General features: G+C 41.1%; 1 protein-coding gene across 4 annotated transcripts in view; it reads left to right on the top strand.

The window, feature by feature from the left end:
* Positions 1 to 23733, top strand: part of SNTG2 (syntrophin gamma 2) — a 217800-nt gene that overhangs the window by 159332 nt on the left and 34735 nt on the right. For all 4 annotated transcript variants that reach the window (XM_081857158.1, XM_081857160.1, XM_081857159.1 and 1 more), the window contains exons 10-11: positions 4637 to 4766; positions 19090 to 19128. In XM_081857158.1, the coding sequence (XP_081713284.1) occupies positions 4637 to 4766; positions 19090 to 19128 (169 nt within the window). The remainder of the gene's footprint in view (positions 1 to 4636; positions 4767 to 19089; positions 19129 to 23733) is intronic.

A 23733-nucleotide genomic window follows, 5' to 3' on the forward strand; every position in this document is an offset into this window, starting at 1 on the left:
ATTTTTTCACACTGACCTGCATTTCAAAGACCATAGATGTCTGCTTCACTTCTCCAGTTATCGTGAAGCTGAAACCTGACATTTTAAGATATGTATCTGGGCAGTAAACAGTCCTCTTGCAAGATCATGCAACAGCTCTTCTTATTACAAAATTTGTGATTTGTGATTTCTGTTTGGCTAAACTGTGGAAATTCTGGTACCTGGGCTAATGTAACATTAGCTCTGAGGCAAATCAATATTGCTTGGCCTAATTTTGTACGAAATTTTGCCGTAGCACAGCATTGGGTCTCTTGTTTCCCCACTTTGACCCAGAATTTCCTTGCCGCATTTTACTGTTTTAAGTTGCATATGGACCATTTAATCAAAGCACCCAAGCTTACTTACATGTTTGCTCAAAGTAAATGAATGAGCACTTTCATTACATGAATAAAACAAGCCAGAGTTAGAGTTAATGTTAAATATTGACTACAGCCATGGTCAAGAACTCAAGGCCTGATGATAAACTATTTGAGAATTCAGCTGTTCCCAGCATAATTTGTTGAGAAAGAAGTCAGATATGTACAGTGGTACCTCGGGTTACATAAGCTTCAGGTTACATACGCTTCAGGTTACAAACTCCGCTAACCCAGAAATATTACATTGGGTTAAGAACTTTGCTTCAGGATGAGAACAGAAATTGTGTTCTGGCAGCGCGGCAGCAGCAGGAGGCCCCATTAGCTAAAGTGGTGCCTCAGGTTAAGAACAGACCTCCAGAAGAAATTAAGTTCTTAACCCGAGGTACCACTGTATTCTCATCAACGAAGTTTAAGATACCAAGGAATGTTCTGATGAGAAAATATATATTGAACCTCTTTGGACAACAAGATAATGCTGATACTGTCATATCTGAGGGCTTTTAAGTACATTAGTGTCAAAATTTTGTTGTTTATTGGAATTGCCTAGTTCCTGCTTTACATGGGATGGTAATACCCTTTGCAAAAGACATAATTTGTATTTATTTTGTGTCCTTTGGTCCAAGATGGGTTGTATCTTCAAGGAACACTACGACTGTTGTGATCAAATTTCTTTAAAAAACCCAAACAAACCATAAGAACCAAGCTGGATCAAATAAAGAATCCTGTTTGGAATGCTTCTTTAAGCTTTACAAGCTAGGCCATGAGGGCAATAGCTATTTTCTATAACTTCCCTCCAACACCTGGCATTAAATTGTGCACTGCCTCTGAAAAAATGGGCTGCATTTAGCTGCTGGTGGTAATAGCTTTTCCTAGAAATAACATCTTGAATTGTTCTCAAGTTCTCTGACTGGATCTTTCACAAGTTTAGAGTATGGTAATGAGAACAGGAAATAATATGATTATAATTGGCAGATGGAAGAGCGGAAGTAGCTCCTTTTCTCTTTTTGTTTTTCTTCTTATTTAGTTTTTGATAGTTTTTTGTTAATATTAAATTATATTATTATATGGATGATAAAAAGATTCAAACAGAGAGAGAACATTGATAGAAGATATTTTTGTGGCAGATAGAATAGAGTTGTTGTTTTTCCTGAATGTGAGGCTGAAAAGGATGGGAGCTGGGAAGACATTGATCTCTTTGTGAATTGAAGATTAAGATAGAAGGCTGATAGAATACAAAATTTAGTGTTTGTTTGGGTGTGGGTTTTGTTTTTGCTTTTCTTCTTTTCCTTTCCTTTCTTTGTTATTATTTTGCTCTCTTTAGATATTCGCTTTGTTTGATTTTTTGATTTGATTTTTTTTAAAAAGACAACATAATTATCACTCATATTTTCTCCTTTAGTCCACTTTGATCCTTTGGACATTCACTTTACTAACAGGGAAAATGATTCTCCCTTTGACAGTCAACATGATGCAGCTGTTTCAAGTTCTTGCTCAGCTCATGCAATCTTTCTTAAACTAAGAAATACTTGAAGAAGTGTGCATGCACACAAAAGCTTATACCCATAACAAACTTAGTTGGTCTCTAAGGTGCTACTGGACAATTTTTAATTTATTTCAATGGCGTCAGACCAACACGGCTACTACCTGTTTCTTCAACTCAGTTACTCTTGCCCAGTGCTATCTTTCTAGAAAAAGAGGTGCTGGAACTCACCATGAACACCTCCCTTGTTCTCTTATAATGGCAATGGCGCCCACCTGAAAGGTGCCACCAGCTGAGTTCTGGCTGGGAGGGAAAAAGCCCTGCTGCTACAGGATTCTTATCCAGGTTAAGTTACATTAAAATATTCTGCAACCCATTCCAATATTTTCGCGATATGACAGAAATTGAACTGATACAGATGTTTTCCTTGGTCATGGGTTTTAAAAGCATATGGCTAAAAACAACATAGGTGCCAATAAACGGCCAATGCACTATACACACAACAGTGGTGTGCAGTGACATTTTTGTAGGGGAACAGTTAGGGCCAGAAGCATCAGCTTGCAAAAGCAATGGGGGAGAGGGACGTGAGCATCACGCCTCCCTCCTTAAACCAGGCAGAAACTTCCTGGGCTTTGAGGAGATGCCAGGCCTCTGACAGGAAGCTGGAGCCCTCTTGCTTCCTTCCAAAAACTGGGCAGGCTTTGGGAAGATGGTGGGAGGGCTCTTGGACCCATCAGAGCATCACACCTCCCTCCCTAAGCCGGGCAGAAGCTTCCTGAGCTTTGGGAAGGTGGTGCCAGGGAACCATTTAGGGGACTAGTCTAGTCCCCGTAGCCCAGTGACCACATGCCACACTGGCCACTAATGAAAAATAAAACAGAGGGGCTGTTTTTACTGGTGGTGGGCAGTAACACTACCCTACAGAGAGTGAAGAATGCTAAAGCCTAGCTCTGAACTGAATTGTAACGACTGTGTATAAATATAGGTCACATTTAAATGGACTTGGGTTCTATAAGCTTACAGTTCTATTGTAGAAATGGCGCTAAGAACAAACCCTTGAAAGTCAGGCCTCGGATCAGATGATTGACCTGAATGTTAATTATTTAAAAGCTCACATAGAGCCATAACAAAAATACAGAAATCCTTATTTCATTTTAATTAATGGTATTGGTGAGTGAATTGTGAAGATGCCCAGTGTCCCTTTTGGAATTATCATTGTGAGTACTGATGTAGTCTAACTTTTTCATGGCATTTTCCTTAGCACAGTAGGAATATGTGGAAGAAGAAGAAGTCGTCTTGCATAGTAACTCACCCTAATGCAATTTATTTAATTCCTTGTTGGCATGCTGCATTTATCTTAATGATAGCTTTACAACCAGCTTGATAGGTCACTGATTTCAGTATGAAGATATAACACCTTTCTCTTGGTATTTCCTGACCCATAAAATGACTAGCCAGGCCCAGATCCAGTTCAGAATTACCAGGCTGCCCAGCCATTTTATTGTCAGTTCAGATAAATTCTGATTCCATGCCCCAAGGTACCCTGTGGTGTGAACTGTACTAATATGCTTCGCTTAAACACAGTAGGCCTCCTGCTCTTTATAGTTAAATTATGAAAGAACAATTACCTGCTGAAGGCTTTCATTTATCCAAGCTATCTGCATGTCTGAATCCCATACATAATGGCTAGTCAGTTTACATATGAATAGTGCCACACTTACTCATGAAGCTTAGAAGAATTTGCACAGGTATGTGCATACATGCAAAAGCTTCTCAAGACTGCAAGAGACTAATTATAATTATATTATTTCCTCTTATTTTAAAAGCACAAGATTGTAGCCTTGGTCCACCATGCACAATAGCTCAAGATGCCCCAAGCATGTGATTCATGCATCTGCTTGGCCTTCACCTCTGTTCATGTATCAGGCAGTTTGACATGACCATATCAGATAGAATGTGAGCCATGGGTACAGGAGCTGGCTTGTGCTTGAGCTGGAGGCCATGCAGTTTCTCTGCTTCATCTCCTTTTTTAGCTATTTCTGGAAGTACATTTTCTTGCCAACACTGCTCTGAACAACTTGCCACTCAATCTTTATTTGCCACTCAGCCCACTTTTGCAAACCTTTCCACACACACGATCTGGTTACACAGATGTGTGTCCGGTAATCCAAACAGATTGATTCTTTCATATACTAGTCATAATCTGCCTAAGGGTTTCCTTAAGTAATCTACCTGTTGTTATCTCAACGGCCCTTTGATTTGCCATGTAAGGATAAACTGTTACTTTCACCCCCATATTACAGGTGAAACAACTGAGGCTGTAAGACAGCAGGTTGGCAAAGCCCAGGCCACCAAGGGGAGTGTGTAGTGGAGCTGAGATCTGAAGCTGCAAAGGCTGAGCACAAACATTATGCTCTCAACTACCATGCTAAATTATATCACATGATCCTCCAGCTCATCTGCACATAGCACTACAACTGATGTGATGCAGCTCTGAGTTATCTGTGTAAAATTAGTTTGAAAACTGAAATACTAAATAATAATAATAATAATAATAATAATGCTCAAATCCTGTACCTATCTCTCTTCCTTGCACTGTAGTTCTGCTGTTTTGATATCTTCATCCTTAACCCCACCCCCACCCCACCCCACTCACCATTTATAGTACATGAGGACTAATTTGCAGAGACACCATAAGAAGTAAGGACTAATGGCTGTTATAGCATCCTTGATGGTGTATATATATTTCTTCTTGCTGCAGATCTAATGCATTTGAAGTACTGGCACTCGATGGAGTTAGCACTGGGATACTTCAGTATTGTTCAACCCAGGAGAGTGTTGACTGGCTGAGAGCATTATCAACTAACATCAATGATTTGACACTACAAAATGTATGTTGCTTCCTAGATATTTTCCCCCCTATTTTTTTGTTGTTTGGGTTTTGTTTTTGGTTTTTTTCCTTAGTGATTCAGAATGATTTTTTCCCACCTGCCAGAGATCAGCATAATATATTGTTATGTGTTTAAAAAGACATTGATTTCAGGAAGGAAAGGGGGAGAAAAAAGGCACACCTTGTCAAATTTGATGATGCCTTGCAAACTCTCCAAACATTCATTGTGATCAGTCACACTTTATAAAAGGGAGAATTAGAAAATAACAGCCTTTTACATTCCAGGAGGGGTGGTGGTCACAGAGTATATCAGTAAGGACCTGCCTTAAGCTTTGCAGTGCCATTAGTCCTGGGAGCTGCTGCTTTCACTTCTCACATGAATATTTTTTTAAATAACAAGGTGAAACGCTTGTAGATTTATGGATGTATACTTTTGTAACCGCTGTCCCTATACTCTCTCATGTACTTAGCTTACTCGCTGATACTTTTATGAGCATTCATATTTAGGTCCCTAAACAACATACAGTATTTCATTATTCAAAACCTTTTTTAAGAAATAAAAATGCTTAAATCGGCCACTTTTATTTTGAAGAAAAAACAACCACCTTGGGACTCTTTTTCTGGTATGTGCTCCCAATCCAGATCAAGATACCATGCCAACGTTCTACTGGTAAGCCACCCCATCTTTGCCTGCTAATTCCCCTCTATTACCACACCTCTAGAAGAAAAAAGAAAAGAAAAGAAAATACAGAAATAATAGTTGGGGGTGGGGCATGGTTCCCTTATCCAAATTGGAAGCATGTTTCAGATAAGGCCTCATGGTTTCTTCCCCACCGCCACAAATTAGAAGTGTGGATAATTTAACATGTACTTTAGTCCACATGTACTTTAGTCCACATAGGGACGCGGGTGGCACTGTGGGTAAAACCTCAGCGCCTAGGACTTGCCGATCACAAGGTCGGCAGTTCGAATCCCCGCGGCGGGGTGCGCTCCCGTCGTTCGGTCCCAGCGCCTGCAGTTCGAAAGCACCCCCAGGTGCAAGTAGATAAATAGGGACCACTTACCAGCGGGAAGGTAAACGGCGTTCCGTGTGCTGCGCTGGCTTGCCAGATGCAGCTTGTCACGCTGGCCACGTGACCCGGAAGTGTCTGCGGACAGCGCTGGCTCCCGGCCTATAGAGTGAGATGAGCGCACAACCCTAGAGTCTGGCAAGACTGGCCCGTATGGGCAGGGGTACCTTTACCTTTAGTCCACATAAATGCATGACATTCATAGACATCATCTAGCACTGTGAGAATGTGGCCTTCCTCTGCTTAACCCTTTCCCACAAACAACCCACAGCCCACCTAGGGCTGTCCCTAAGGACCGCTGTGTCAACAGCTTTAAAAATATCTGATTAACTGGAATGTCTACATAGCTATAGATGCATTCATCTCAATAAACAAAAATCACAGCCAATCACTATAGAGGTTTCAAAACTGCAGCTTCTGCTGACTTCAGGTCTCTTCCTTCAGTTGAAAATACTGATTTTGCAAGTAAAGGTGCAAAACCACAATTTTTCTGAGAATCTGTGGATTGAATCCAGACTTTGTCTTCTGTGGACAGAAAGGCTCCTTCCATCCTCAGAAGGCTTTTTATCAGGCAGAGTGATCCCCTTAGAGCCAGACTTTACTCCTGTTGATAAATATAGGGTCGGACCACACCTAACGTACTGTGTCCTGTTCGGGACACCACAATGTAAGAAGGATATTGACAAGCTAGAACATATTCAGAGCAGGACAACCAATATGATCAAAGGTCTAGAAACCAAGCCTTATGAGGAATGGATGAGGGAGTTGGGTATGTTTAGCCTGTATAAGAGGAGGCTGAGAGGAAATATGAAAGCCATATTCAAATATCTAAAATCCTGTGACATGGAAGATGGAGCAAGCTTGTTTTCTCCTGCTCAAGAGGTTAGAACCTGAACCCAGTGGCTTCAAGTTACAAGAAAGGAGATTCTAACTAAAGATCAGGAAGAACTTCCCGATGTTAAGAGCTGTTTGACAATGAAACAGTCTCCTGTGAGAAATGGTGGACTCTCTTTCCTTGGAGGTTTATAAGCAGAGGTTGGATGGCCATCTGTCATGCATGATCTAGTTGAGATTATTGCATTGCAGGGGTTTGGACTAGATGACTACCTTCCAACTCTGCCATTCTATGACTTTTGAAGATTCCCTTACCCCTGAAGCTCCCTTTCACACTGTTCCAGAAGGTCCCCCAATGCGCCGAAATAATGTTGCACTAATGTGGCAGGAGTAGTGGAGAAGGAGCATAAGGGACTTCCCTTTCCAATCTAGCAGGAGTAAAGTCTGGATCTAACCAAGTGTTTTATGAGCTTTAACTTGATACTTCTTTCATTCTCATGAGATCTTTCATTCTCATGGACGCTGAGGTCCAGCGCCGAGGGCCTTCTGGCGGTTCCCTCATTGCGAGAAGTAAAGCTACAGGGAACCAGGCAGAGGGCCTTCTCGGTAGTGGCGCCCGCCCTGTGGAACGCCCTTCCAGCAGATGTCAAAGCGATAAACAACTACCTGACATTCAGAAGACATCTTAAGGCAGCCCTGTTCAGGGAAGTTTTTAACGTGTGATATTTTATTGTATTTTTGCTTTCTATGGAAGCCACCCAGAGTGGCTGGGGAGGCCCAGCCAGATGGGCGGGGTATAAATAAATTATTATTATTATTATTATTATTATTATTATTATTATTATTATTACTATTATTGTCATCTTAGCAAGTGCCCTAAAAGATTATTGCATTGACTTCACACAGCTCTATATAGATTTTGACTTTCACCTTCTGGTTTCACAGAATCTGCTACACATATCAACTTAGTTTATTTGATTTTCTCTCCCAAACAGTAAACAGAGAGACTTTATAAAGAAAAGACTATTTCAGGTGTTGCTAACATCCGCTGAGTTTCATGGTGCATCCACACACATGGCAGGGTTTTTTGTGTGTGTGCAGTCTGCTACTAACATTTGTGCAAGGACGTGGCATGCTCCACAGTGCATCTTGTGATCTGTCATTGTAGTGACTACAGATAGGGGAGGATTTAATTCACTCTACAATACAAAACAAAGTTGCCTGTTTCTCACCTTCTGGACTTACCTCCTGGGTTTGGATACAATTGATTGATTGATTGATTGATTGATTGATTAGATTGGATTGGATTGGATTTCCCTGCTACTTTTCATTCAAATGACTCTCAAAGCAGCTTGCAAACAATAACAATAACAGGACAGAACAGAACAGAACATCACAAATACAGCATAAATCATATAAAATAACAAATCATGAATAAGACAATTGCAATCTTTAAAACAATATTAAAAAACAGCAACTAAAAAATAAGCTAAACATCACAATGTTCGTATTATATAATTAATACGAGCAAAAGTCATATTATATAATTAACAAATCTATACGGCATTCATAATATAAAAAACAATATTTAGAACATTAACAAAATAGCAACTAGATAGAAAAAAAGCTAAGTGCTGTTAAGGTCATGCACACAGTCTCCACGCTCCCATGATTCATCATCTTTCACTCTTTTAAGTTCAATAAAATACAGTGGTACCTCGGTTTACGAACTTAATCTGTTTCATAAGTCTGTTCTTAAACCAAAGCCGTTCTTAAACCAAGGCATGCTTTCCCTAATGAGGCCTCCTGCCACTAGTGCCCTTCCACTGTTCGGCTTCCGTTTGTAGACAGAGGTAAAGTTCGCAAACTACTTCTGGTTTTGCGGAGTTCATATACAGAATAGTTTTTAAACCGAGGTACCACTGTACACATAATGCCCAATGTTAAGCCAGCTCAGTCAGATGTTGTGCCAACTGGTAGTGGGCCATGGTAGGGCTCTTGGGCCTACTTCCAGTGGTAAGAGGGATGTTAACTCCATGTAGTCTGCCCAGTCACCACTGATGAGGAAGTTACACACATCAGTCTCGATAATCAGGATGTCCATTTCCCACTTGAAGTCCAAGATGAGCCTGTCCCTCCAGGTTCGCAAGTTGTGGCTGCACTTGGTGGCCCGGAGGTACAGCAGCACTTACACACTCAGGACTCTCTTGCTGTCCTGTAGCCCATCCACCAGAAGTGATTCCAACTTTTTCAGCTGCTCCTTGGCCGACATGGTGGAGGAGGCGGCAGGGCAGCTACTTGAGTGGACACCAGGCAGGAGGGAGAGGCCAAGATAAAGATGTTGAGGGAGCCTCAGCAGGACTTGGGGTTGCGCCTTGGTCTTGGCATCCAGGCCACTTTTCTCACGTGGATCCGTAATGGGAAGGGAAAGGCTTAAACTTTATTCCTTTGCACCTTGATCCCAATCCCACCAGTCTCCGGTGGCATCTGTTATGACCTCTTATCCCTGCTTCTTTTTCTTTTCTTTTTTTTAAATTTTTTTTGAAAAGTTTTTATTGTTAAAATAATTCAGCATTAATACACACACATTGCGAATATACAAGCATACAAACATACATTCCATACAATCCTTAAAAATATTCAAACATACCTACACTCAGTCCCACAGATAATTCCTTTTCCCATCACCATCCACCACCCCTCACCCCACCTTTGTGTTAGACTTCCAATCTACTCAATTGCAATTTCTTTCCACTTCTATTACTTTCTTTCACACACCTTTAACCTAATTTCATGCTTCTTTTTCTATTACACATTGTTATCCATCTTATTTAGTATTTCAGTATTTAAAACGGAACTTGTTTATTCTAATAGGAGTTCTAATTTTTCAATATGGTTTTGCAAGTATCCTTTAAACACCTTCCAGTCCCTGTCTATCTTCTCTTTCGAGATTCTTCCAATTTCTCCCATTGTTTTGGATATATTGTAGTACTCCAATAATTTGGCAAGCCACTCCCTGCTCCTTTTTCAGCTCTTCTGGCTTCAGGTTGAGCTCCACACTGTACATGGAAGGTACACAAATGAGACCACATATCTATGAACTTTTCCACAGCACTGCTTGCATACAATTTAGCTAGTATCTGAGTTATACCCAGCGAAGTCATGTCCATTAATATAAGTGTATCTGCTCTGAATGTGACTAAAATTAGATGCAAACCCCTTGCATTTTTATGAAGGTGGCAGAAGAGCTGCATGGAGAAATCACAGTGTTTGCTGAGCTAGTTGAAAATGTGTATAAAAGTGGTGGTGCAATTTGATGTGCTGTCCCTTCCTGCGCAATTTCATAGAAAAAAGGTGGCTGCTCCCATGTACCTAGGGGGCAGCCATATTTTCTTCCTTACAATGTCCCTGCAAGGCCATCAAGGACGTAAAACGGAATAAAAGATTGCTGCCTTCGGAGTGTCAGGGGAGCAGACATCTTTTTTCCTCTAACGGTTACCCAGGAAGCGATAGTATGTCATAACGGCACATCCAGGGCATTTTTTAGATTCATTTTCAATAAGCTCAGCAAGTGCTGGGCTGTCTACCTGCTCCATGGCTGAAAACTGTTGAAAGAAAGTTTGTAGCTCAGTGGTAGAACATCTTCTTTGCATGCAGAAGGTCAAAGGTTGAATACTCCTAGCTAGGGCTAGGAAATAAATAAAAACCCTGTCTGAAACCCTGGGTAGCCATTGCTAATCAATTTAGACAATGCTAAACTATATAGATCAGTAGTCTGACTAAGCAAGAGACAGCTTCCTATGTTTATAAAAGAAATGAGAAAAAACGGCCCTCAGACCACCTTGTAAATACTTTAAAAGAAATTAAATTACGTTTTTAAAAATTGAATGCCATGAGAAGCGTGTTAAAAAATAATAATAATTAGGATCCTACCCCCAAAAAACCCTGCATTGAAACAAGACAGAAGACACATTTAAAACACAAACCAGATCAGTTCTATTCCATTCATCCCTATTTCTTTATTTTCTCGTGAAAAGATTTGTACCTTTTTCAAGAAGTGCAAGCTTTCTGTGAATAAATACCCATGCAATGTCCATCTACTGCCCTCTTTCTCTCCCTTTATAGGACCCTTTATTATTATTATTATTATTATTATTATTATTATTATTATTATTATTATAAAAATATGCTAAATGTGTAGCAGATTTCATTTGTTTTCCCCTTTAGTGAATTCCTTTTAGTAGATGCTAAGCCAATCAAGAATGTGGCTATATCACAATCCCATATTACGGTTTCCAGAAACACACACATAGTCTATCTCTCCCCCCCCCACCCCTTGCTTGGTAGGCTATCTTTTTGCTAACTTTATTGATTCAGCAGTTTGGCACCAAACACCTTAAATGTTTGATGCTGTGGGTTTTTTGGGGTGGGGTGGGGTGACATATTCATGCATGCTGTTTATTTCATATGTACATACAGAGAGAAAGTGTGGGATTAATGCCCGAAGAATCTGGCATCTTTTTTAGAGTAGGAGCAGTTGGTTTAGCTCTGAGACTCTACAGCTGCATCTTGCAGAATGGCTAACAGAACGACGTGGTTCCAGAGGGAATATTTCTGTGACTGTCTTGTAAAGTTGAATTTAAGCATGTGTGGTAAGTGGGACAGAGGCATATGGTGCCTTCCTGCTGCCTGCCAAATTCTGCTGCCACTGATAGTGAAATGTTCCTCCCTTCTTCCTCTTTCCAAGTAAGATTCACTCCACTGTGTATACATATGGTATAGTTAAAAATGTGTGCGTGGGTAAGCTTGAACAGGGGAGGAAACATTGCACGTATGCAATATGGTCAGATCCGTGCTAAAATAGGCAAGTATGAAACAGCCTTCGGTGTCAGTTCCACTACAAATATCAGGTCATAATAAAGCTGAGGCTTTTCGCTCTTTTACAGATACGGGAGTTCCAAATGACCTTCTTCATTTCAGTAGAGGCAACAACTCATTGTTTAAATTCCAGAACCAATGAGTGGTTTTGCTGCGCTTATTGAAATGAATGGGGGAAATCCATACATTCCAGAGCTGAATATATCATCATCATCATCATCATCATCATCATCATCATCTATTATTTATACCCCGCCTATCTGGCTGAGTTTCTCCAGCCACTCTGGGTGGCTCCCAATCGAGTGTTAAAAACAATACAGCATTAAATATTAAAAGCTTCCCTAAATACGGCTGCCTTCAGATGTCTTTTAAAGATAGGATAGCTGCTTATTTCCTTCACATCTGAAGGGAGGGTGTTCCACAGGGTGGGCACCACTACCGAGAAGGCCCTCTGTCTGGTTCCCTGTAACCTCACTTCTCGCAATGAGGGAACTGCCAGAAGGCCCTCGGCGCTGGATCTCAGTGTCCAGGCTGAATGATGGGGGTGGAGACGCTCCTTCAGTTATACAGGACCGAGACCGTTTAGGGCTTTAAAGGTCAGCACCAACACTTTGAATTGTGCTTGGAAACGTACTGGGAGCCAATGCAGATCTCTCAGGACCGGTGTTATGTGGTCTCGGCAGCCACTCCCAGTCACCAGTCTAGCTGTCGCATTCTGGATTAATTGCAGTTTCTGGGTCACCTTCAAACATAGCCCCACGTAGAGCGCATTGCAGTAGTCCAAGCGGGAGATAATTAGAGCATGTACCACTCTGGCAAGACAGTCTGCGGGCAGGTAGGGTCTTAGCCTGCGTACCAGATGGAGCTGGTAGACAGTTGCCCTGGACACAGAATTAACCTGCGCCTCCATGGACAGCTGTGAGTCCAAAATGACTCCCAGGCTGCACACCTGGTCCTTCAGGGGCACAGTTACCCCATCAGGACCAGGGAATCCCCCACACCCGCCCGCCCCCTGTCCCCCAAAAACAGTACTTCTGTCTTGTCAGGATTCAACCTCAATCTGTTAGCCGCCATCCATCCTCCAACTGCCTCCATACATTCACACAGGACATTCACTGTTTCTGATTTAAGAGGTAGAGCGAGGTGTCATCTGCGTACTGATGAACACCCAGCCCAAACCCCTGATGATCTCTCCCAGTGGCTTCATATAGATATTAAAAAGCATGGGGGAGAGGACAGAACCCTGAGGCACCCCACAAGTGAGAGCCCAGGGGTCTGAACACTCATCCCCCAACACCACTTTCTGGAAATGGCCCAGGAGAAAGGAGCGGAACCACCGTATAACAGTGCCCCCAGCTTCCAGCCCCTCTAGAGGGTCCAGAAGGATGTTATGGTCGATGGTGTCAAAGGCCAGTTTGGTGTGGGTTTTGTTGCTGTTCATTGTTTGTTGTTGTTTTTGCGCTGGAAGTTGCTCATGGGACAGAGTGGAATCTTTCAATGCCCTGCGTATCAACGTGTTTCTGAGACCATTCTGAAAGGAGCAGATTCCACTAGAATACCCGTGAATCCTGCAGTAAGCTCTAAAGCAGGGGTGGGCCAAAATTCACCTGACATCACAGTGACATCAGGCGATGCTGCACTTTGAAGCCCCAATTGTTGGGAATTAAAAGCACAGTGTGGGGCTGTTCAGAACCTCTTTCCCAACAACATTACTCAGCAACATAAGAGTAGCGCTGGGAAGAAGAAGCAGTTTCCATTAAATGGAAAACACTTCCCTTCCTTTGAGCAAGGCTTGCTCCCTCTGCCCATAAGTTAGTTGGCAGATGGGAGTGTTAGAATTCCTGCTCTGTGATTGCAGTCATGGAATTTTTGTCTATCACATGACGGTGTATGTTTTGACTCCACAAAGTGTGGGAAGTGACGGAGACAGGATGTTTGTGTTACTGTGTTCCGTGAAGTGGGACTATTGTCCTTTGTTCTTTCTCTTTGTTGTCTGATGCTAGAGAGAGAGGGAGCCATTTTGCAGTGCTCCGTGTGTGTTTGTATGTAAAGTAGATTAGCCAAAATGCTGAGTTGCTGAGGTCTGTCATGCAAGCTGCGAAGATTCTGCTGATCCCTAAGTTTGCCAATGTCTGTTGGCATCGGTCACTATGATGTTCAGGCAGAAGAAAGCTTTTGAAGCTCCCAAACAAAAGACCAGGAGGGAGAGAACATGCCAGTTGGGCATGTGTCTCTGCCAGGGTCCTACTCGAGTATAGGACGAGCTCCTGACAGAGAGTGCACCTTGCTGAAGCAAAGGAACAACGCTATGCTCCCAACTGCTCCTTTGATGCCCCACACTTACCTGCCCCATCCCTGGTGTCATGTATGCCATCAGGCATAGGGCAGGTAGCAGTGGCTTCCCCAAAACAGCCCCACAGGCCAAATGGGGAGGCCTGGAGTGTGAAGTATGGATCATGCTGTTGGAGGTTCCCCCTCTCTTGCTCTAAAGGGACAGGTTGACTTGAAAACAAACATGAAAAAGCAACTCTGCCCCCTTTTCTCATCTCCACTCTAAAGTCATATGAGCCAGGGAGAAGGCTTACTCAGGGTATATAAAGAGAGGCTAGCTAAGCTTCAGAAGGCTGGGAAGCTTCTCAGAGCCAGACACACAACCCGTCCTCCGAAGGCTGAAGCTGCAATAGCACTTTCTGGAGACTGCACAGCCTCTCCCTTGAAACTGTGGGGGTTTTTACAAGCCTATCCTGGAGCTTGCACCTCTTAATACCACTTGCATGTCGAGGTCCCCCAAGCCACCCCTAAATAAATCACAATTCACGCACAATTTTTGTTTAAGGTTTTTGGCATAATTTTGGCTACAACTTTATTAAAATACATAAATGTGAGTGGTTGCTTAGGCATTGGTTCCGACTATCTGTCCCCACGCCCAGGGACAGAACTGACTTCCGGATTCCAGCGAAAGCCAATAAGGGAAAACAATATTGAGGAGAAAATGGAGCTGGGCACCAGACCCTCACCTCTCCCCGCATGCTCCCAGGGGTTTGGATGAAAGAATGGCAAGCCCCTGGATTCCTTTAACAGAATTTCCTTGCAGCAGCAGCATTGGAGGGGCAGGCACCACCAATCCTTACCCCTCCACCAATCGATTTTTTAACCAATGCCTAACCGCAACCTTACAAGTTGTGACAATTTGCTACGCAGTAGGCAAAAACCAAATGGCACCAGCCAATCTGCCAACTGGACAAAATTCCTACCGGGCCCCTGCCCCAAAAGCAGACAACCCCATGACAGGCATAACAAGGCCAACGCAATAGCCCTAGATTAGGAAGGGTGGGCAGGTGATTTGATGCACGCAGCAAAAGAGCCCAGTCAGTGCTGCGTGACTTGATTTTATAACCTTTCGTCTGTCCCCCTAAATGGCAACACCAAAATTTGCCCAGTAACCCAACCGCCCAATCACTGTGGATGGTCATCCATACTAACCTGCCCAGCAACAGGGGGGGGGGGCTGTCAGACCCTACTGCAACACGTGCTCTCTATGAAGGAGAACACACTTTATATGAATAGCAATAGTGAGATGAAGAGTATTTATCACTGCCATGTGCCAGTGAGCTTAAAGGACCAGAAGCAACCCAAATATTTCTTTATAACTAGCAACAATTGTAAATTTATCTTAATTCGTCGTTACACACACCCAGCAGCTTGGCTTTCTGTTTTAGGAAGAGTGTCATCAAACTGCACTTATTTTTCATGATGAGATGAATTGCAGTCTGATCCTAAACATCTTTGCACAAAAAACAAGTCCCTGAAATTTTCAATGAGCCTTTGTGCCAGGTAAGCACATTCAGGGCTGCAGCCGTAATCTTTTTAAGAAGGTGCTTTGGTTTCTGTGCTCATCAATTATTTACATATCTCCATAAATTATTCAGTAACTGGAGTGAGAAGGGGGGGGATTTCTAAAAATAAACTTTTAGCATACGTTTAAGGCGGGGGTTGTCCCCATTCAAAAAGTTTTATCTTTCCAACATACTGAACATTAGTTCATTTTATTTCCACTGGGCCTTTGTGAACTTGAAACGCCACCTGGGTTGCTTCTTTGTATCTAAAAAACATCCAGCCATCTTTGTTGTTGTTGTTTTAGGATAAAGTCTGCAGCAGATATGGGAGAGGTGGGGCATGCCACTAATGTAGCAAAAATTCAGAAGATAAAATCAATAGGTGGGAAAGCTGTTTTAAAAAGCTGCACCAAGTTGAATCCAAACCTGTTTTTGAACTAAAAAGTTCTTCCTCCAGGGAAATCGCTCTACAGTTAGACAGATATGAAAACCACATCTTCTAGTTTAGTTTGCTATTCATAAAGGAACTACTGTCTCCAAGCTTGTCTGAGGTCATTGTATTGACTGTAACTTTGCATGCCAGCCATCTTGAGAATGATAAATTTGTGGCCACAGAACAACTGAGTAAACGTAAGGACTAGGAAGAGCAATATCTATTTTTTAAAAAAACCAAGAAGAGTTCTAGATGGTTTGCTTCTAGCACTTTAATAATAAAGAGCTTTAGACTGCTCAGAATGGTTGTTTCCAGTGGAATCTGAGTGCAAACAGAGTGCTTGCCCAGTTGAACTTCCCCCTTCTTTTCTCCCCCACCCATCCCAGCAGCCCCTCTGCACCCAAAATCTGTTCCAGAGGGTTGTGGGGTTACAGGGGGAAGAGAAGAAGGGGAAATCCTGCTCATGTGGCATTGAATTTGATTCCCTACTATTATTATTCCCATATTTTAGTTGTAGGGTGGAGACGGTGAGCATGACAGCAAATGGCTTGTTTAAGGCCATCTAGGGTCTAAACCACCTGCACCCAAACCATCCAGGGGTCCTTTACCTTTACCTTACCTTAAGGCCAGCTCATTTCCTTATTGCTGAGAAGAGGGTTTCTTAATTTATTGTGCAGCTCCTTAGGCATTGCAATAGTTCTCAGACGCTCAACATGGAAATATTTTAGTAAGCGTTTTAAACTCTCATTTCTATAAAGGTGTAACCTCTGTGCTGATGACTGAAAGTAATGTACAATGAATGCATGGAGGGAGGTAGCCTATAAGCTGTATGTATTTCAGCACTGTCCACACAATCAGAAAGTTCGTAGATAACATAGAGCATAGACATGTACAACTTGTCCTAATGTCTGTGCCCTCCATTTGTATCCAAATGTGTTCATTCAGAACATGAAAATTACAAGCACAGGAGATTGCAAATAGAGTGGTAACTCGGGTTACATACGCTTCAAGTTACATATGCTTCAGGTTACAAACTCCGCTAACCCAAAAATAGTGCTTCAGGTTAAGAACTTTGCTTCAGGATGAGAACAGAAATCGTGCTCCGGGGGCACAGCAGCAGCAGGAGGCCCCATTAGCTAAAGTGGTGCTTCAGGTTAAGAACAGTTTCAGGTTAAGAACGGACCTCCGGAACTAATTAAGTACTTAACCCGAGGTACCACTGTAGAGGTCAAGTAAGCCACAATTTTCATAGCAAATATAGCTTATGTTATATACAACCAGCTTGTCTAATGGAATTTCAGAGGGTAGTCCTCTTGATGATATTCCCAAGTAATGTGAATGACCCATGCAGAATAATGTTCACCTTTTATGAAGGCTCTTTTAGACAACTGTTTGTGAAAGCTCTTTATGCATGCTCTTTTATCTAAGCTTTTCCATGCACAACCACCAGATTGTATGTAATTTGTTTTCACGTGTTTCTGAAATAAAATGCAATACATTAAGATTTCTCCTGAACACAATATGCTGCTATGAGAGAAAGATGCTATGAGAGAAAGATTGCATTTTGTTTTGTTTTGTTTTTTAAAAAAATGTCACCATGACTTTCTAAGTTCCTCACAAGAAACTGAAACATTGACCTTAAATAACCATTAAAATACAGCAATATACATCTGCAATTACTGGTCTATGCGAATGAGGATAATTTGTAGAACAATATCTCCCAACGTATGTGATGTTGGTTATAAATTGGTTGAAAATTTCTTGAATTCTAGTAAAGTTAATGCCAAACTATACATGACACAGGAGATCAATGATCGGAACTCTCAAGGCTTAATAATAATAATAATAATAATAATAATAATAATAATAATAATAAGTCATTGCAGCCCTTGTGGTTTGGGATCAGCAGTGCTGAGAGAGTGCTAAACACCTTCCCTTGCTACAACTACCCAAACCATCATCCCACACAGGTGAAAAGGAGCAGATACAATTTTAATTCAAACAGTGTCAACAACAGCTTCTGGCAGGGTGGATTTTGATCAGGGGAAAGGTGCAGTTAGAAAATATTTAGATCCCCCTTCCCCAATGCTGCTGCCCTGATCCATTTGTTCCCCTTCCCCATGGCTAATTTCAAGTCTTTTAAAATAAATTGTATTTTAGGCCTCAACATCATCATCCAGTTTTTGCTGCCCAGCAGAGGGCAATTCACAAAATTGATGTGAAAAAGCCAGGAGTGGCTTGTTTAAAGAGATTAAGAGATCACTTTCTTCATGTGTATATATGTGTGTTCCAGCACATAGCCCCGTCATTGCATACCACTTCATGTTGCTGCCAATAACGTCCCTTACTTGTAAGACGTTTGAGATTGAATTAGTGGCATACCATACAGTAAGTTGCTGTGGGATTCATACATTGCTATCCTATGTAGATTTCCCTGGAAATCAGTTTCACTGGGACATACTATTGAGTAAACATTATACTCTATTGTTAGAGTACTGTTGTTTATATTATATTTTATGTGATTGCTTAATTGTAGACTGCTTTGGCTATTTTAATAGAAAAGTGATGTATAAATATTTAAAACACAATAAATATATAAAAAGCTGTGCAAGCATTTTTATGAAAGTCATAATTCATGTTTGGCAGTATAATTCTCCAGTGGTCCACATAGTACAGTACAGGTCTTACTTATTTCGAGAGGGACCCCTGAAGGCAGAAAAAAATTAAGGATCTGATGCAAAGTGTGTTTAATGTTCCACATCACTGAAATCAAGAGGATTTTTTTTTTTTCTTGCTCACAGAAGTTTCCAGAGGGTTATGCTTGCTGCAAATTTCTCTAGGAATTTGAGTTACAGTACTGCTTAAAAACAAGAGATACTGATGGTTTATATACAGTTATATTGTAGCTTTCCACAGTTGAACATCAGTAATAAAGTAAAAGTAAATGAACAACCAGATGAAAGTGATTAAACAACACACCTATGAATACCTTATTCAAATGATTTGCTGAGCTGAGGAATGTGTGATATGAGTGAATTAAAGAATGAACAGTGCCTTTAGTCTTCCCCACACCTCCCATGAGGATATAATGTACAAAGCTATAGGTTGTTGTCATTTTTTCATTTTATGTCTCTAATGTGAATATAGTATGTTTGCATCCTAGTTTGCAATGTAGATGACACTCTACAGTCAAACTCTAGCTATATACAAAACATGTAAGATACAATCTGATTTATTATTAAATGGCAGCTATATCTCTTCTTTTTTTTGCAGATGAAGATGGCTAATAAATGCTGTTCTCCCTCAGATCAGGTATGACAATTTACTTTGTTTATTGCTTAAAGTCTGCCATTTCACTTCCGCCTTCCAATTAGTCACCAAAAAAAAGGAGCACATGTAAGCCAAAGTTCAGCACTTTCAAAAGACCCTGATGCCAGTAGGAAAACTGAGCACATATGCACATTGTTTCCACTGAAATAAATTAATCAGAAGAGTTTAACTTTGCTTGGACCATGCCAAAAGTTATCTTTTTGCAAGTTGCATAGCAGCGGACACATGTAACTGAAAGCTCTATATAAGCATTCCTTAAGGGAAAGCATGTTTTATTATCTGATATTCCATCGGTCAAAACAGATTTCAACAATTAATAGAGGACCCAGGTTAGAATTTTGAAAGTTTTCAGAATCACAGCTGAGAGTGGTGATAGGGCAGCAATTGTATGATGTAATATGCAATTAGTTAGCTTGCTCTGCAAATGATCGTGTCCACTAAGGTGTTTTCAAAACATTTCTCTTCCTAGTTGCCTGGTTGTCTTCCATCCCAGTCAACCAAGCATAAACCACAACCTTGCCATTGGCATGTGGAAGGCTGCAGAGATTTTGCACTCACGAGACCAAAAGTTGTTAAGCAAGTGCTAATAGAAAGAGGGGGGCTAATAGAAAGTGGCAGCCAAGAAGAAGAATCCAGGCTACTTCTCTCTGCTTCCTAACACTGCTCTTTCTTGCAGCTTTGTGATGACAAGATCCCCTGCTTTTCCTCCAACAACTAAGAATATTTCAGAGCTTCCACCCAGCAATTTATTGTGAATTGAGTGTTGCTCATGGGCTGCAAGATTTGTGTAGCATCCGCATTATAACTTCATCAAAATCCCATCCCTTCCTAATTTAATAGAATTTTTACTAGTTTCCAAATGGCTTGTCATCCCTCAGGGGATTGACACCTAGACTTTTTGGAAAGGAAAATCTAGGGAGGTGGGAAAGAGATGAGCACATGATGCAAAGTGTGTGAACGTCTTTCCAGATATTCATTTAATATCATGCATTCACTTTCCATAGCACACTTGGTTGATCAAGAAAAACAATAATTTCTAGATCAAGAAAATGCAAGGCTGATCTCTTATGGGTGTTCTCACCCATAAGATTAATATGGTATTGATTTGTCTTATAATATCATATTTTAACTAAAGCAAACTATTGATTGTGAGGATTTTTGTGTGCATGTGCATGCCACCTTGTGTCTCGCAGCAGGAGAAAGGTAGGATATACTGTATTTACTCAAATCTAACTCTCACCTTTTTTGGCCAAATTACGTTGCGAAAACTAAGGTGTGCATTAGATTTGATGGCACATTTACATTTGCCAGCAAATACTTTTTGGGGTTTCAAGGTTCTGAAAACTGAGGTGCACATTAGAGTCGGTGGCTCATTAGACTTGAGTAAATACAGTAGATGAAATGAAATAAAGAAATAGATTCAGTGAATTTGTCTACTATAGCCAACCTCCATACATAAGGAGGAAGGTTTCCAATTAAATTTAGAGTCCCAGCTATTTTCTTTTTAGAAATTAACTAGTGAATCTTTATGAGTGTGCTATTAGTGCAGTTTGTGAATCATTGATATCAATTATAGTAGCATGGAATATCCAAAGAAAGTAAGAAGGCACATAGACATGTGCAGCATGTGTCACTGACGTACCTCTACAATTAGATAACAAATGGCAGGCACTGTGAGCAGTCAGAGACATTAATGAGCTGTTGAAATACAGGAAGCAAAAATGAGACACAGTTCTTGCATCTGTGCATACCATTAATACCAAAAGCGGGGCTCATTCACACTGATAATACACACATCTTCGCCTAGATGGGAGATGCACAATTCTCTGCTTCAATTAATTACATATGAAAGCACTGGAAGCAAGACTTGGAACTTGCTTTCATTCACATCAAGGCTGTAGCTTAGTGGTGAGCCTATAAGATATGCCCATCTAATGCACCAGTCTGTTTACATAGTGGTCAGCCATAGTGGGAAGCCCATAAGAGAGCAAAGAGTGCAGTGGAACTCTCCCACTCATGCTCCCCAACAACTGACATTCGGAGATAATAATACCACCATTATATGATTGCTACTAGCTGTTGATAGTCTTATTATCCGTAGAGTTATCTAATCCCCTTTTGAAACCATCCAAGTTGGCAGCCTTCACTATCTCTAGTAGCAACAGATCCCATAGTTTAACTACTTGCTGTGTATCCATGGGACAATGTCCCGGGTTCAACCATTCCTGGTAAGCCTGGGAAAGACTCTGCCTAGACACCTGAAGAGCCACTGCCTGTCTGTGTAGATATTTATTGAGCAAATCAAGCGATGGTCTGACACAGTTTATTTCTTACAGGCAACATCACAGAGAATTAGGTATCAATGACTGTTCTGCTCCACTAACATAGACAATATGTCCATGTCTACTAGTTGCTAGGAATCACAAATTGGGGGAGGGATACTATTGCAATCAGGTCTTTCTTGGACTGATCCAGCAGTGCTCTTCTTATGTTCTTAAAACAGCTTTCTATGTTCTTTCCATTCATATCTGAAAATACCCCTCTTCTTAATGTAACATGTGCTTTGCCTTTGCTGCAAAATTCATTCCAGACATTTGGACATGACTGATTCAGCTAAGCCATTTTTCGTTGTAATGATTCTTTGAGACATTTGTTTGTTTGTTTGTTTGTTTGTTTGTTTGTTTGTTTGTTTGAAGGCTCATATATTTGCCTCAGTGTGAAAATGAAATGTCAGCCCCATAGCATAAACTTGTACATCATCTAGTTGGAACTTGTAGAAAGTTAAGCATTCCTGCTCTCCAAATATTAGCACTTTTCGAGTCTGCCTTGTATAATTTGTCAAAATGTTCAGAACACTGAAAGCACTTAATGCCGTGTTATTTTTTGAGGCAGCTAGATTTGTGACTCAATTTCTAAACACACACACACACATCAATGGATCAATGGTTTTCTTTACGAAGCATTAAGGATTGTCTCCAACAAAGTTGTCTCCTTCACACCAGGGCTTCTGCTTGGGCAATAGAATTTCCCCTCCCTCTCCTCTCCCCATAGGTCCTATATGACTCCCAATCTTCTCCAGAGGGTTGAGGGAACCCTAAAATAAATTTGGGGAGCAAGCAGGGGAATGAGAGAGGGGGGCATTTCTGTTGCACAAATGGGACAGCTTCACTGGATAAGTGATATAACCATAAATGTGATGGTGCTATGTGTGCAGAAGACACACACACACACCCCCATCTATTATTTTAGCTTAAAATGAATTTTCCTCTCATTGCTTTATGGGAAGTCTAAAGTGAGGTTTTTAATCAACTTAATATGAACTACTAGTCTGGTGTCAATCCAGTTTTATTACTATAGTATTTTGAAGTATGTTCAGAGATTGAAAAAACAGATTTGTAATGCTTGGCTGGGCACTTGTATTCTATATATTGGAAATAAGATATCTCACTGTAGAGAAGCAGATTTTTTTATTTTTTTAAAAAAAGCTCTTGCTTAGACCCACCCTTCATTACCAACCGAAATCAAATTCTAAATATAATTAACTGCATTTGCTCACATTAATTGCTTTCTGTTCTTGACTGTCCTGCCTTTGCCTGTCCGCAGCAATTATAGTGGCCACTTATGCATAATAAAAAGAATGTTTCTCCATCAAAAAAGATGAATAGATGATACAGGTTTGCATAAAATCTGCATATACATACTTAGAAATTATCAATAGCATTTAAACAGAAATGCAAAACAGCTCCCATAACTAGATGACCCAAGTGCCTTTTCACTCCGCTGCCCCTGTTGCCCCTTCTTATTGTTCTTTAACTTCAAGCCAGGCTTGAACTGGATAGCCCTTCAAAAAGAGGACTCTTCTCTATAAAGTAAGACACATGGCCACCCTACCAGCAGTCAGATTCTAGATTGTAAGCTTGCTGGGGCAAGGAAGAGCTTGTTTTCTCAAGGAATGTATTGCAAGGTTAAAACAGTGCTAAGTGAAGGGTTGGAGATGATAGATAGACAGATAGATGATAGATAGATAGATAGATAGATAGATAGATAGATAGATAGATATTATGCAACACATTTTGATGGAGAAGGCTGGTGATAACTTATGGAAGAGCAGTTGATATGCTTTGTGTGCAATAAGTTATGTAGCTCTAGAAACTTAGCAGTTGCAGTATTAGTAATTTGCTCACCGAATCTATGATTTTGAAGTATTTAAAATAGCCCATCATATAATTTGCATGCTAATGCGATGGCAGTCCTCACTGCCAGATGAAGATCTTGAACTCCCAGCACAGTTTCTGCCAAAGTATCAAATGCATACATCAGATGGGGACGCAGGCAAGGCACAGGTTACAAAGTGCAGCAGGTGGAGAGGAGATATAGACACATGGCTAATCACAATCTAAAGCATTGTTCCAGCAAGCAACATATCCCCTGCACCTTCCTTTCGAAGAACAGAACCAAGGCAAGCAAGCAAACATTCCTTCAAGTAGCTTAGGCTTGCAAAGTTTGTTTGCTGGCACTAACACCTCTGTTTCCATGGAGGTGGGAATTGGTGCCAATTTGGCATTCAGTTTGCCAGAGGAGGTGGTG

This window comes from Podarcis erhardii (genome assembly GCF_964252035.2).
Source record: "Podarcis erhardii genome assembly, chromosome: 3".
Lineage (NCBI taxonomy): Eukaryota > Metazoa > Chordata > Lepidosauria > Squamata > Lacertidae > Podarcis > Podarcis erhardii.